This window comes from Trichechus manatus, unplaced genomic scaffold (assembly GCF_000243295.1).
Source record: "Trichechus manatus latirostris isolate Lorelei unplaced genomic scaffold, TriManLat1.0 scaffold00016, whole genome shotgun sequence".
In the NCBI taxonomy this organism is placed as follows: domain Eukaryota; kingdom Metazoa; phylum Chordata; class Mammalia; order Sirenia; family Trichechidae; genus Trichechus; species Trichechus manatus.
In genome coordinates, this window is record NW_004443952.1 from 11,926,427 (window position 1) to 11,941,752 (window position 15,326).

Below are 15,326 nucleotides of genomic sequence, written 5' to 3' on the forward strand. Positions count from 1 at the left end.
GTTTAAAATTTAGAAATTCCAGAATTGAGTTACCCCTAAACTTACTTCAAATACCATTCTCTCAAATAATTCATTTTTTGAGTTTTCTAGCTAGCTAAGATTTGAATTCTCATAAAATTCAAAAGTAACCTTCAGGGTAGCACATTCAGAGAGTGTGGCCTGAAACTATAATTTCTGACCATATTCTTAGCTCCTGTCTCAAAGAGCTATCATTGATTTACAGTGACAGCATCTGCCAGCTAGGGTGACAGAGGACACCTTGAAGGAGAGAGCCAATGTTTTACTCATGCTGGTGTGAGTAAAATGAGATTTCCCCACAGTTGCTTGAACTGTATTTTTATATTATTCTGAAATTCCTTCTAATCCAACAAGGTTTTACTGCTTGCAGTAGTAAGGACAAGAAAGCATTTTCACCAGAAGAGATGAAATAATCATAAATAAAAACCAAGACAAAAAGGAATCACTGTTGACTTGTATATCTCTCCTCCTTTTAACCTTGGTTGGTGTCACCAAGGGCTTAACCAGGTGTCCGTCAGGGAAGAAGTGTGTGTAGACTCTGTTTCACATATGCCACAATTTCTTTTTTGTTGACCATGTCAGTGTAGAAAGTGAACCCACATCTGGTTTTTCAGGTCTGTAAATAACCAGTATTGCAAAAAGGTGATTGGAGGGATGGTGTGGAACCCAGCCATGCGGAGATCTTTATCGGTGGAACATTTAGAAACCAAGAGTCTACCTTCTCGATCCCCTCCTGTTACTCCCAACTGGTATGTCCTCCTCTTTTTGTCCTACTCACTAATGAGCACTTTATCTCCTTTAAAAATAAAAATGCAACTTCATAAATTCCTACATATAGGTGGTCAACAGTCTGAGTTTACATTTGCATTTTTGGCTATCGCAGAAGGAACTGTTTCCATGAAGTATACAAGTCTAGCGAAACATTTTCCATGGTGTAATAATGCTTTGACATTCTTTTTAAAAAAGTTATTTGATCTAAATAAATTGGGAACTGCAGCATGATGAAATGCCCCTCTTGGAATGACAGTGCATATTAGTATATTAAAGGCTCTTTATCCTGGGATAAAGAAGCACATTCAGGTTTATTTAATTTCATGTTCCCATTAATATCATACAAAATAAACTTTGGGAAAAGCTAATAAAGGTGCATGATAGAATTGATGTAAGGATGTGTGACCCTAAGCAGCAGTAGCAAATAAATGCAGGTAGAACAGCTGCCTACTAACTTTTAAGCACATAGGCCCAGCTAAAAGGAAGGAAGTGGCAGTTTGGCAAAGTAGAAAGATCACTAGGTCAAAGCTGAAACACCCAGATACAGATTTTTGGCTCTTGTGTTAACTAACAAGTTTCTTTACCACCCTGGTCTCAGTTTGCCTATCTGTAAAAGGATTACAAAAATCACCACAAATTAAATAATAATGTACAAGTGTTTTGTAAGCTTATAAAAAAAAGCATCAGGGGGGATTATTATTCTTATCCTGCTCCCCAAAGACATCAGGCCATTTTTGCAAATGCCTCCAAAAAGCCAGGCCTTGGGAGGAGGGGAAACCAAGCAGGAAACATTGCCCCCAACTCCACTCTTCAAAAAGAGTATGGTTTTCTGGTCGTTAACACTGCAGACAGGGTGGGCCTGCAGATTCCCAAGCAGGTGTCCACTGTGACTAAAGGAAACTGTAAGAGGGAGGTGAAAAGAGGAGGGAGGAGCACAGGGCCGCTGGGCCAGGACTTTTCCCTGGGGGCCAGATGCTCCTGGCAGGGATGATGATGGTATTTATAGTGCTAAAAATCATGACATGACTGGATAGGTTTGTTTCTTGGTTCCCAAGGTTTAGGCACCTTGTCCTAAAGAGGTAAATTTATGCTATAATGTAGCAGCTTAATTTATCTGGAAATATCTTAAGCAGCAACGCCAGCGACCCAAAGAACAGGCCCAGGACAGAAGCCAGGATGGTGGCGTGGCGAGGTGGTGCCACACTCGTGGCCTGGAGCGCTTCTGACTATTTACAGGTCTCCTGAGAGTCATGAGGGCCTCTACTTCTGACATAGACTCAGCATTATTGATTATCCAGGTCCAGGGGGGTTGCAAATAGCAGAGGCCCTGACCCTCCCAAGGAGAAATGGCTAACAAAGAAAGGGAAGATAGAAAAAGTAGGAGACGGTAGAACTTAGAAAGCTCACAGCCTGGTTCACCCATGGGAGGAGCCAACACCCAGGTGCTGTATCAGGTGTTCTGAGAATATTGCCTCATTTGATTAATTCTCAGGAGCAGGTAGGTACAGGTGAGGCCCAGAGAGGTGACATGATGTGTCTAAGGTACATGGCTGCTGCTGCCACTGGAGAAACGGGGCTGTGCCCCTTGCCCATCTAGCTCTACATTTCACCCAAAGAAATGTGGTAGAAATAAGGATTGAGTTTTGCAAAGAAACGTACTTTGGCACCTCAACCCTTTAACCTGTTCGAGTGAATCAGAAAAATTGTCTGATCGGCAGTCAATATGGTCTATGTCTTGAGAGCTTCAGTCTTCCTGGAAGAATAACTTACTCTAAATCAACATGCATCATCTTCCCAAAGGGCATAAACCAAGCCAGTACTGCCTAACCATGAAGCTGAAACTCCTGTTCCAGGGCCACACCACTTGGCTGATAGTATTGGGGATGTGTGTCACCCTTCCCAGATCCTCCTGGTATAGTAATGAGTTAACTGGCTCTTGATTCCTAATAACAACCAATCAGGTCATTTCCAGAACGTTCAGGGCACAAAGTTAGATCACTGATGTCTAAAACATTTTAAATGGAATTTGCTTTTAACAATTTACATTCACCCTTTCCCCAACTCAGGCGAAGTCCTCGGCTCCGGCATGAAATCCGAAAGCTACGGCACTCTTCTGCAGACAACCTTGCCAATGAAATGACATACATTACAGAGACCGAAGATGTATTTTATACATACAAGGGCTCTCTGTCCCCAAAAGACAGCGATTCCGAGGTTTCTCAGAACCGAAGCCCGCTCCGAGAGTAAGAAGCTTATGTTATTTTCTTTCTTTGTATCTGCTTATTTTGACTGTTGAGGATTTTTCACAGACCCAGGTTGCCCTTTGAGAGGAATCAAGGGCCAGGCCCTACAGCCAACTCCCCAGCATAGCTCTCTGCCAGGATCAAAACGTAGTCAGACTCTCTACCTTCCCCCACATGAAGACAGCCTGTGTGCCTGATGTCCAGAGCTTACACTTCCTTCTGTCTACAAAAAAGATCTTCTACTCTCCAACTTCTTGTTAGCAATCTTGAATAGTCTCCTCTCTAGTTCGTGAGCAAAGCCCAATTTAAATCATTCCGTATTTGAGAGGTCTAGACTCTAGGACCGTGTTGACTATTATTTCTCTAGATTCTCCAAGTTTTACCTCAGCATGATTTCATATCTCTGGGAATATGCTCACTTCTATCTCTCCACACAAAGCCTTCTTGGAATCACAGTATGCCCTCAGGGCTTTCGTTTTAATTAATGGTTACTATGAAGAAAAAGCATGTGTGGAATATCTCTGATTTTCTTTGTTAAAAATTTGTCAAGGACAGCTTACACTCTATTCTTTTATGTCTCCATTCTCCCCTTTTTTTAATGTGACAAATTCCCCTCACAGCTCAAGGCCAGGAAAAAATATATCTTTCCTAACATACTGGTTTGAGTGCTTTTGTTATTCAATAAGATATGTCTAATCCACAAATAATCAGAGAAGCTGGACTATGTGAAGAAGAACACAGTATCAGGATTGGAGGAAGACTCATTAACAACCTGTGATATGCAGATGACACAACCTTGCTTGCTGAAAGTGAAGAGGACTTGAAGCACTTACTGATGAAGATCAAAGACCACAGCCTTCAATATGTATTACACCTCAACATAAAGAAAACAAAAATCCTCACAACTGAACCAAGAAGCAACATCATGATAAACAGAGAAAAGATTGAAGTTGTCAAGGATTTAATTTTACTTGGATCCACAATGAGCACCACGGAAGCAGCAGTGAAGAATTCAAATGGCATATTTGCATTGGACAAATCTGCTGCAAAAGACCTCTTCAAAGTGTTAAAAAAGTGAAGATGTCACTTTGAGGACTAAGGTGCACCTGACTCAAGCCATGGTATTTTCAATCGCTTCATATGCATGCGAAAACTGGACAATGAATAACACCAAAGAACTGACACATTTGAATTACAGTGTTGACAAAGAATATTGAATTTACCATGGACTTCCAGAAGAACAAACATATCTGTCTTGGAAGAAGTACAGCCAGAATGCTCCTTAGAAGGGAGGGTGGCGAGACTTCGTCTCAAGTACTTTGGACACGTTCTCAGGAGGAACCAGTCCCTGGAGAAAGACATCATGCTTGGTAAAGTCGAGGGTCAGTGAAAAAGAGGAAGACCCTCAACGAGATGGATTGACACAGTGGCTGCAACAATGGGCTCAAACATGGCAACGATTATATGGATGGTGCAGGACCAGCCAGTGTTTCATTCTATTGTACGTGGGGTTGCTATGAGTCAGAACCAACTTGATGGCACCTAACAACAACAATCCACTAGTTCCCTTCTTGTCTTGATTACCAGGGAGCTCAGAGCTATGTGTTATGCTCACTTGTAGTAGCTTCTCTTAGCCCAGGTTTCTGATGAAGTCCCTTCTCTTCCTTCCTTGACTTCGTTATATGAGTCTTAACTTGTTCCTCTTGTTTTAATGAAGTCAAAGTTTTACTATATCTATACCTTTCAGGGTAAGCTATCTCAAATCGTTATTTGAAGTAGACAAGATATAGATCATACATACATAAAATGACTTTGTAAGCCAAAATATGATAGGAAAGGATAAACTGTTAGGAAGTCAGCCGTATTCATTGTGCACCCGTTCTGTTAAGTGCCATACTTGGCCCAAAATACAGAAACATAATGCCTCCCCTAACAACAAAGGATTAGCAAGAAGGCTCTTTATTTAATCTGTAAATGTCTATCACTTCAGCTGCTAGGCTTAAAGGATTAAATGTATTCTGATCATCCACTGAGCATTCACAGGTGAATTGCAAATCTCGCTTCCCTCTTACATGTGAGGTCATTACCTCCACTGTGTCCCTGAACACAGCAAACATGGTTTCCAGCTTATCTGTGGTCTTAACACCTCTGGTTAAATAATCCCTCTGCTCATTATTTTCTTGTGACCTCCTGAGCTTGGATGATGCTACCTCTTGCTCCAGCTTGCAGCCTGCTGCCTAGTTGAGGCTACAGTGGAGGCTGTGAGTTCCTTTTGTGACACTGTGGCTTTGGAAACCACAAGCAAGTCTAGAAATACAAGGCAGGAGTGCATGAGTAGAGCCAGTTTGATTCTGCAGTGAGGGCTGTGTCACTTTGGTGAAAGGAGAAGAGGATCCTAGGGACCTGACTGAGGGCTCTGAGAAGACCAATTGCGTGTCTCCTACGTCAGATCTTCTTACTGTGGTCTGCACTCACATCATGGAATTGTAGAGTTTCCAGCATAGTCAGCACTAGCCACATGTGGCTATTCAAACTTAAATTAATTGAAATTAAATTAAAAAATTCAGTTCCTCAGTCACACTGGCCTCATTTCAAGTGCTCAATGATTACGTCACAGATACAGAATATTTCCCTGATCGCAGGAAGTTCCATTGGATGGCACTTATCTAGACTAAGCCCCCAGAATGTCTGCAAGTTAAAAGGGCATTTCTCAAATGGAAATTGAGTGTGAGTGGGTTTGGGATCATCTGTTAACTTGCAGTATGGGCTTTCTCCCATTTCTACCATCTTGCTGCTCCTCTGTGGAACAAAGGGTGGATGGTTGGCTTCTGAGAGCCCTGAGGCCCAGCATCCTCAGATATCTCATTACACAGTCATTGCCAGGTGGAGGAGAGATGAATTCTTTCCAGTGACTTATGGACATCTGGGAGTCCCTGGGGGGTGCAAATGGTTAAGCGCTTGGCTGTTAACTGAAAGGTTGTAAGTTTGAGTCCACCCAGAGGCTCTTCAGAATAAAGGCCTGGTGATCTGTTTCCGAAAAATCAGCCATTGAACACCCTACAGCGCACAGTTCTACTCTGACACACATTGGGTTGCCATGAGTCAGAGATGATTTGAAGGCAGCTAGTTTTATGGACGTCTTAAAGGAATGCATTCATTCCTGCGCTCCGCAGCAGAGTTTGCTGGTCATTGAGGGGAACACTGAAGTGAATTAGTCTTCACCTTCGGAGAGCCACCAGGTCAGCTGGGCAAATAGCACATCAGCAGCCCTTATGATTGCACTGTCACAGTGTGGGGCTCTGTCACTTTTTGGAAGAAGAGGGTTTAGGGAACTGAGGGTTCTGAAAGCCCAATTACATTTCTCCTACGTCAGATTTTCCTACTGTGGTTTGCAGTCACAGTGTGGAATTGTAATGCCTCCAGGCCTTCACTGTCCAGTACAGGAGCTGATAGCCACATGTGGCTATTTAAATTTCAATCAATTAAAATTAAATAAGATTTAAAACTTACTTCCTCAGGTTCTGATCAAGTAATTTCTGGCCCGACTCACCTCTCCGCATTGCACATTGATTCTTTTTGAAACTCCTGTGAGACCTTGTAAGATGTGTCATCCTGGGGCACTCTTTACTTTGCAGCTAACTTCAAAAGTAGCAAATAATGGTGATTCAAAGGCAGCCTTCCTTGTCATGGCTTTGCCAGGTGCACTGACAATAGACACCTCCCAGCGTCAAGTCAGGAGGAACATGCAGCTGTGCTTTGCAAGTGGGATGAACTGTTGGAAAACTGGCATCCTTATCACCTCAGTTCAGTAGGGGCCCTCTTCCTGCTGGCAGAGAAGCCTCCTGGTGGGTCTTCAGAGGCAGCTGGCCTTTCAGGGCCGGGGGACCCTCTACTGCCCAACGCAAGAAGGAAAGTTTGGTCTGTACTTGGTGGGAAAAACTGTTTGGTACTTCAGTGAGTATTTGCAAAATGTTTAAGAAATGTTTGACATGTTTTATACAGCAGATTTGTGTGAAGAGGCAAAAAGAAGTATTATGTCAGAGAAATCAGATGAATTATATCACAGACAGCGAGGAGGGTTCTTTTTAGAAAGAAGAATTAAGTGTAATGTTCTGTACCCATTTTAAAAGGAAAGAAAGAAGGAACACGGTTAGACATTGGCTCTAAACCCAAAGTGACACGGCTCAGCTTTCTGAATAGGATGAGTCACTCGCCGGTTCATTTCATATTTATAGCAGCAGAGCAAAGTTTATGATTATAGTTACGAATCCTTGGCAGTTTGCTTTGTGCCAAAAGTAGGCTGTACTCTTTTGTTACTCCCAAGGTTCTATCAACCGTTTTATGTTCTTTTCCCTCCTTTAGAGCAAAGACCAAATTCTGCAGAGAAATAAGTTTTCTTCGTTGCAAAACAACCCCACCATCCCTGGCCCAGGAAAAGGGGGAGAAAAGTCATTTTTTGTTGTTATTTTATCAGAGCTGTTTTGATGGGTCACTTCAGAGTGAGTGAGGCTTCATATCATCCTAACTCCTTTGCTGTTAATTTGTTTGCCTCTTAATTTAGAACTTGTCTTGTTCCACAAGATTTGGGGCAGCTGTCACTTTTTTATTTCAAAACTTCTGCTTATTGGAAGGGGCCTTGGGGATCCCCTTCTCCAGCCACATTGGCAGTGGAAAAATTCCCTCCACCCTATCATCTGGTCATCCAAGGCCTAAGAAGCCTACCAGTGACAGAGGGCTCCCTTCCAATATGGCAGCCCATTCTGTTGTTGGACAGGTCAGTTGTCCAGTGCTCTTCCCTAGCTGTACTGAAAGTCTTCTCATGACACTGAGCCACCATGAGCATTGCTATCCATAGGTCCCTGCTTCATGCTGCTAGAATAACACAAATACAACCTGTTTCCTGTTCTACCTGACAACTTCAACTTGTTTAAATTAAACCATTCCAATTCCTTCAACCCTTCTCCTCTCTTCACCCACTCAGTCACCACTCTCTGAGTGTACCTCAGTCCTTTATTAGAGGATGACACCCAGAGTTGATTTTGGGAAGAGGATTTGTATACCATCTGGGCATCTCCCTCAGAGGACAGCATCCAGGGACAGAAATTCATTAAGTTTTTGTGTTTTTTTTCTCTGGAACTTGCCTATCTTTCCACTTGATTTTGGCCCACTTGCATGTAGACGTCTCACAAATACCTTAAATCCAACTCAGCCCAATCTCAACTCATCATCTCCCTTCATGTCCAACCTATGGCTCCTGCTGCATCTTGGTGAGTGGGACCATCATTTGAATACTATTCAGTTTGCACCTGTTAGAAACTTCAGTCACCCCTGACTCCTCTTTTCCTTTTACCTTCCTCATCTAATTTGTCACCTTGTTAATTCTGTTTCCTGTGCATCTCTTGAATTTGACCCTTCCACCATCCTGCCTGCACTGCCCATTTGGCCACCATTGTCTGTTGCATGGGCCATTGCATTAGTATCCTACCTGCCTTCCTGTCTTTGCTGCCTTCTCATTGCTTCTCGTTATTTGATGTCCTCCTCACCATCTGTCTGTCCATCCTCCACACTAAGCAGAAAGTTCCTGCAGCCTGCAGTTGATCAGCCAACAAAAAACATCGTTTGTTTAAATAAATTAGTGTCTAAAAGTAACCTTTCTATCTTTACTTAGAAAATATGTTCAGGCATATGATGGCCTTGAATATATTATTTTTAGTACTGTGGACTACCTTAGATAGACCATTAAGTTTTTTTACTGACAAACAAAAATACTTTAAAACCTCATATGGTGAAATCCACAAATTGAAGATAACCATGCATGGGTTTTTTTGGTTTTGTTTTGTTTTTTAATAATCTAAAAAAATATTTTTTTAAATATTACAATTGTATTGAAATTAGTCTGTTCTCTTTTGCTTCATTACCTTGTTTTTCAGTTTTTTGTTTATATGCTGTTCACGCTTTTCATCATTGACACCCTTCACATTCTTCCAGACATTTGAACCGTTGTAGGTACTATTTGCAACTTCTTCACATTCAAGGTTCAGGTCCCTTTTTGCCACTAGGTGGTGCTCTTGTAAACAATAAGTCTTCTTAAAGTTGCCCTACTTGGGGGAATCTTTTTAGCACCCTTTTAAGTAAATTAAAGTCTTATTCACTTTTGGTCTGAAAATTTCCCACTAGTACACAACTTCAGTTCCAAAATATCCTTTCACTGAAATGCCTTCCCTTCCATAACACCCTTTCTTCCTACTGGGCAATGCAGCCCTAAACAACTTTAAAGCCAAACTCTTCTCTTGCTTATAGGTATGTTTCTACACTGTCGGCCACTGAGGTGTTTTACTCAAATAGATTGAGATTGTGAATCTTTCTGCATGAATATAATACGGATATCATATTATGTTATATTTAAAGTAGGCTAATTTGAACTTTCTAGGAAAAAGAGCATTATTGTAATGAAAAATCCCTGGATACGGCCTTTGAAATAAAGCTTGAGTCAGAGGTAGTAGGAACCCCTGGGTAGTGCAGATGGTTAAGTACTTGGCTACTAACCAAAAGGCTGGAAGTTCAACTCCACCTAGAAGCTCCTCGGAAGAAAGGCCTGGCAATTTACTTCGGAGAAACCAGCGATGGAAAGCCCTACGGCACACAGTCCCACTCCGACATACCTAGGCGCCTGAGTCAGAGTAGACAGCAGCCAGTTAAGAGGTGGTAACAGCTGCCTTCTGTTTACGTTTCACGGGCCTGTCTTCATCCAGTCACCTCTCCCATCAGTTAACCTTTATGTGAGGTTAAAATGTGGTAGAGTCTGTAGAGAGAGGGAGAACCCCATGTTTCATAGGCTTTTTAAGACATCTTTTTCTAGGCTTGGCTCTGGAAGAGGTTTAGTGTAGGGGTGTGTTGATACAGAAAAGTCAGTCTCCCTGTACAGTTATGGCTGAGATGGCTAACACCTGTGGCCCTGTGCGGTCAGAGCTGGGGTCTTAGGAGCAGACTTGGTGTGGTCTGGAGACGAAAGAATGCTCAGGAGCACACATCCATCAGACTCCTGCCCACTGAATAAAGGAAAATCTGTGTGAACTTGGGCAAGTCACACGGCCTTTCTCAACCTCACTTTCTTCATCTGTGAGGTGGAGTTGGGCTAAATGACCACAGAGGACTATTAAGTTCTAATAGTCCGTGATTCTCGAAGACAGTGCTGTCCAGTAGAACTTTCTGTGCTGATGAGAATGTTCTGTCTGTGCTGTCCAGTGCAGGAGCCACTAGCCACATGTGGCTATTGAGCATTTGAAATGTGGGGTTGATATGGCTGAGGAACTAACTTTCTAATAATAATTTATTAAAATTTAAATAGCCATGTGTGGCTACTGGCTCCTGTATTAGACTCTGCAGCTCTAAGATACAGAAGTACAAATGGTAAACACACTTGGTTGCTGACCAAAAGACTGGAGAGTCAAGTCCACCCAGAGGTGCCTCAGAAGAACTGCCTGAAGACCTGCTTCCAAATATCAGCCATGTAAAACCCTGGGGAGTATAATTCTACTCTGACACACGTGGGGTTGCCATGAGTAGGAATCGACTCAGCAGCAACTAGTTAATATTAGAGAAAAATAAAACATACTATCTCATTGTGGGAGTCCAATGCATGTTGTAGGCAAATAATACAAACTGGGAATAATATAAATTATTTTGAACATACAATAGTAGTCCCATTTCCTTCAGGTAGCCAAGAGTCCTGTGAAGCATAGCTATTAGCAGGAATGAAAGGGGGGAAAGAAAGCTTCTGGAAGGAATAGAAACCTATGCATCTGACTAAGCTTGCCTGGCAGAGCCTGGTTCAATAGTTAAACCACCTATAGTTGGACCCATGCCCCTTTCGCCCTTCTAAAGCAGCAGGGAAGGGAGCTGGGTTTTCGGCTGTTCTTGTATCCTCCCTGCCCTCTTTCCCCTTTTCCTCCAAAACCAAAGGTGATGACATTGGGCCAGATGAGGGGAAGGGCAGCAGCCGGTGGTGTGTGAGAGCCCTGGGGTTGAACTCTGGGGCTCTGTAAGGTTTAGGGGATATTGGACAACCCTGAGACACCAAGCCCCAACAGTCAGTAATGTTTGCTCTGATGAAATATCAATCCGGTTATTAAAATATCTCCTCCTTCCCCATGACAAAGGAGCATATCCGAGAACAATCCAGCACAAAGCTGCCTGACCCAGAAGTCATCCAGTTCTGTGTCTCCATCTTCAAATGCTCCAGGCTCCTGCTCACCAGACGGTGTTGACCAGCAGTTCTTAGAGGACTACCATAGGGTGACCAAAGGGGTCTCCACTGAGGACTCCAGCCAGTACTACTGTGACAAGGTGAGCGAGTGGACAGGTGGCCCACACAAGCTCCAGTGCCAAGGTGCTTCGTGGGCATTTGAGTGCTTATGACTGAAAGAAAAAAAAATCTATCATCAACAGCTGGAGAGAGAAGTAGCATAACTGACCACTTTCCAATGCTTTCCAGAACGATGATGGTGATGGCTACTTACTCTTGATCCGTATCACACCAGATGAAGATGGAAAGTTCGGATTTAATCTTAAGGTACACTGTGTGTATTTATAACAGATTTTTATACTATGAAGCAATCTTTAGATGAATTTTAATTCCCATTGGAAATGTGCCATATACCTAAAGCTATGTAAGGATATTGGCTCAGCCCTCAGAATTGGGAGTTTGGGTCGCTATGAGTCGGAATCGACTCAGTGGCAACGGGTTTGTATGTGTTTTTTTTTGTTTTTTTTTTTTGGTATGTTGCCATGGCAGCTGCCTCATCCTGAGTGCCTGCTTGGTGCCTGGCATCTGCTGAGCACTTGATTTATATCACCTCACTGACTCCTAATAAACTGTGAAGTTGGTATGCTTATACCCACTTAACAGAGGAATACTGAGGCTTAGAGAGGTTAGGCACACAGCTAGCAAGCAGGTCTACCCCCTGAAGAGGGATTATTTAATAAAACAGACTTGAGAACCCCTCAGCATTTCTTAAGCTGATAAGAAAACAACTGTTTCCAAGTTCATCACCCTCCTCTGCAGGCCTTCAGGGTAAAGGTCCCACATGTTTTCATAAATACAGTTAAGCGTTCTTGGAACAGGGCCACACCTACTCGTTTACAGACTGTTCGTGGCTACTTCTGCACCACAAGGACTGAGGTGAGTAGTTACAAGAGACCTCTGTCCTACAACAAATATTAACTATCTGGCCCTATACAGAAAAAGCATACTGACCCCTGCTCAAGGGCAGGTGTTCTGTACTGTCCACTTCCCGGCTGCCGTTGTTCACAGCTCCCAGAGACCCCAGCAGCCCAGCTGAAGATCTGCTCTTAGGTGTCAGAAGCCCTCACAGCATGTGACCTTTCCTAAGTACCTCTCTTCCACTGAAAACTCCCTTTTCTAGCAGCACTTAGAAGATGTGCCATGGAGGGCCCTTTCCTCAGGAGTGTTAGCATTTTAGAAGAGGAACCTGCTCCCTCTCTGTGCCTCGCTAGTTCAGGAAGAATGGGGTTGGTGGTGGGAGGCTTCTGAGCAGAGTCTACTCCTGGTTAGCACACTAGACTCGGAGGGGTCGGGAATTTTGTACCATGATTCTGAAAGGGTGCCGACCCTGTGATTAGAACAAGTCAGAGTGAAGTTCGAGGCCTCCCGTGTGCTGGGAGGACCCACTTTGTTGGCATCTGTGCTTCTCTGTTGCTATGAGCTGAAGCATTGTTTTAATTTAAAATGTTTATAGGGAGGAGTGGATCAGAAGATGCCTCTTGTGGTATCAAGGATAAACCCAGAGTCACCTGTAAGTAAACATGTTCTGTGTTATTCCCCTAAATCTAACAGGTTTCTATTTCTGTGTTCTGTTTCTTTTCTGCCAGCAGCAGCGTGTGTGTGTGAATGCACGCATCTAGCTGGAGGGAAGTGTAGAATCCATGTTTTCACGGTGCTCAGTGTGGTTCATGGAGCGGCAGCATCTGCCTTACCTGGTGCTTATTAGAAATGCAGAAGCTGGGGCCCACTCCAGACCTGCTGCACCAGACTCTGCATTTCAGCAAGATCCCTGGGTGATGTGCATGCACAATGAAGTTTGAGGACTGCTGCTCAAGAGAAGGAAATTGGGGCACAGAGTTTGCTCTGTCTTGCCCACTTTGAGCAGGACATGGACCCTGTGCCTTCCTCTCTACCATCCCACCTCTTGCACCCTCAGCTCTCTGTTTAGGTTTCCTAAGGAGCTCATTTGCTATTATAAAGCAGCATTAGAGCTTTAAAGAGACACTGTGTCTCCTAGGATGGAGCCCTGGTGGTACAGCGGTTAAGCCCTTGGCTGCTAACCCAGAGGTCGGCAGTTCGAACCCATCAGCCACTCCACAGGTGGAAGATGTAGCAGTCTGCTTCCATAAAAATTATAGCCTTCGAAACCCTATGACAGTTCTTCTCTGTCCTACAGGGTTGCTATGAGTTGGAGCTGACTTGACAGCAGCAGGAGTGGGTGCACTCTAAGAGGGTACCAGCTTGAGGGCTTTACTCTTTAGTAGCTCTTAAGCATGTAGTTTATTTGTATTGCTGTTTGTGGCCTCTATGAACTAAGGAGGCTTTCAGAGCTATACTGTTGAGCTCATCACGTCTCTCCACAATGGGCTCTGCCTCTGGCAGCACGCTTACAAAGCCTTTCTCCTTTATGAGATAAAGACTCACTTTTAACTGGCAAATCATTTTCCAGCAGTATGTCTAGAAAATAAAAGATGGGGAACATGATAGTCATTGTTGTAACAAGTAAAGGTTGGCTGCCGTAGAGAAATGGCTTTGGCAATTTTCTTAGCCTTATTTTAAAATGCCTCATAATTTACATTCCCAGCAGCGTTTCTTTAAGATCCCACAGCCAACTACCATCTAAACATAGCAATGGATGTAAAAATAATGACAGTGATACCTGAGGGAGTAAAGGTCCCTCATGGGGACCTCATGGTCTCAAGTGTCTGGGATCAGAGCACGGCAGTGTGGGTCCCCTTGAGGATCGCGTTATGGTAACCGAAGAAACTTGCCTTGTCCTCCACACAGGCGGACACCTGCATTCCTAAGCTGAACGAAGGGGATCAAATCGTGCTAATCAATGGCCGGGACATCTCTGAACACACCCATGACCAAGTGGTGATGTTCATCAAAGCCAGCCGGGAGTCCCACACGAGGGAGCTGGCCCTGGTGATCAGGAGGAAAGGTAACAGCCACCTGTGGGAAGCTGGGGCGGGGGGGGGGGGGGGAGGGCACTGCCTTAGCAAAGCAGATTTTATCTGGCTCATGGGATGTTTTTGAAGATGCTGAATTTGTAGCCAACACTGAAATCAAGAATGTCCATGTAACCACCTAGACGTCTGGCTACTCACTTGAAAGATTAGAATATCTGCCAACATGGCACCTGGCCCCTTGTGGCTAGTCCTGCAGGTTGGCAGCACCCACCACCCCCTTTAAACAGGGCATGAGCCTGCCAGTTCCTCCCAGGCCCAACTTGGCTCATATCACACGCCTTTCTGAGCTGCCTGGCCCTGTAGACGTTTGCATTTTCAACCCCTTCTTGAGGACCAGGTTATATTTGATTCATGTGCATCTGGTTTTGCTGGGAAGGCAGTCAGCAGAGTGGGGCTGAGCCAGGCTGCCTTGGGTGCTTCCCAACACTGCCTCTTACAGGGTAAGGGAGCAACAACAATTCCTTACCCAGGGTGTGTTTTGGTTTCCTCAAATATAAAATGAGGATAAAAACAGTACCTAACTCACAGGGTTCTTGTGATGATTAAATGATACTTGTGCTCGAAAGCACCCTCTCTGCACCTGAGACATGGGAGGCAATTGAAGGATGGCCTCTACTGAGTACCACTGCTATAGTTGAGCTCGTTGTTATAAAATCATAAGCCAGCTTTAAACTGCTGCAAGTACATGAGGTATGTGGCTGCACAGCTTGGTCCCTGCATCTCTTTGTTCTTGGCCTCCCTTGTGTGGACATAGCCCATGCCCCCATGCATGTGTTTTCTTGCTTTCTCTCTATTCCCAGCAGAGCCAGTTCTGAGCCCACCTTCTCCATGAGGCCTTACCTGATCTCTCCGCATCCTTACCCACTCCCATCCACCTCCCCATCCCCACCAATTCCTAGCTCCGTGCTTGGTGCACAGTAGGTGTCCAGTAGTAACAGTAGCTGGTGTCTGTGGAGCGCCAGTGATGTACTTGCAGTATTGTAACAGCTTTTCGTGAGTATCCTATTCAATTCTTCTATAAGGGTAGTAGCAGTATCC

General features: G+C 44.0%; 1 protein-coding gene across 2 annotated transcripts in view; it reads left to right on the top strand.

Moving 5' to 3' along the window:
* The window catches only part of PTPN3 (protein tyrosine phosphatase non-receptor type 3), a 101,139-nt gene that overhangs the window by 40,080 nt on the left and 45,733 nt on the right, over nucleotides 1-15,326 (top strand). Inside the window, exons 12-17 of one of the 2 annotated variants that reach the window (XM_004372183.2) lie at nucleotides 633-767; nucleotides 2,856-3,032; nucleotides 11,192-11,378; nucleotides 11,527-11,604; nucleotides 12,791-12,847; nucleotides 14,104-14,260. In XM_004372183.2, coding sequence (XP_004372240.1) covers nucleotides 633-767; nucleotides 2,856-3,032; nucleotides 11,192-11,378; nucleotides 11,527-11,604; nucleotides 12,791-12,847; nucleotides 14,104-14,260 — 791 coding nt within the window. The remainder of the gene's footprint in view (nucleotides 1-632; nucleotides 768-2,855; nucleotides 3,033-11,191; nucleotides 11,379-11,526; nucleotides 11,605-12,790; nucleotides 12,848-14,103; nucleotides 14,261-15,326) is intronic. The other variant, XM_004372184.2, reaches the window with a different exon arrangement.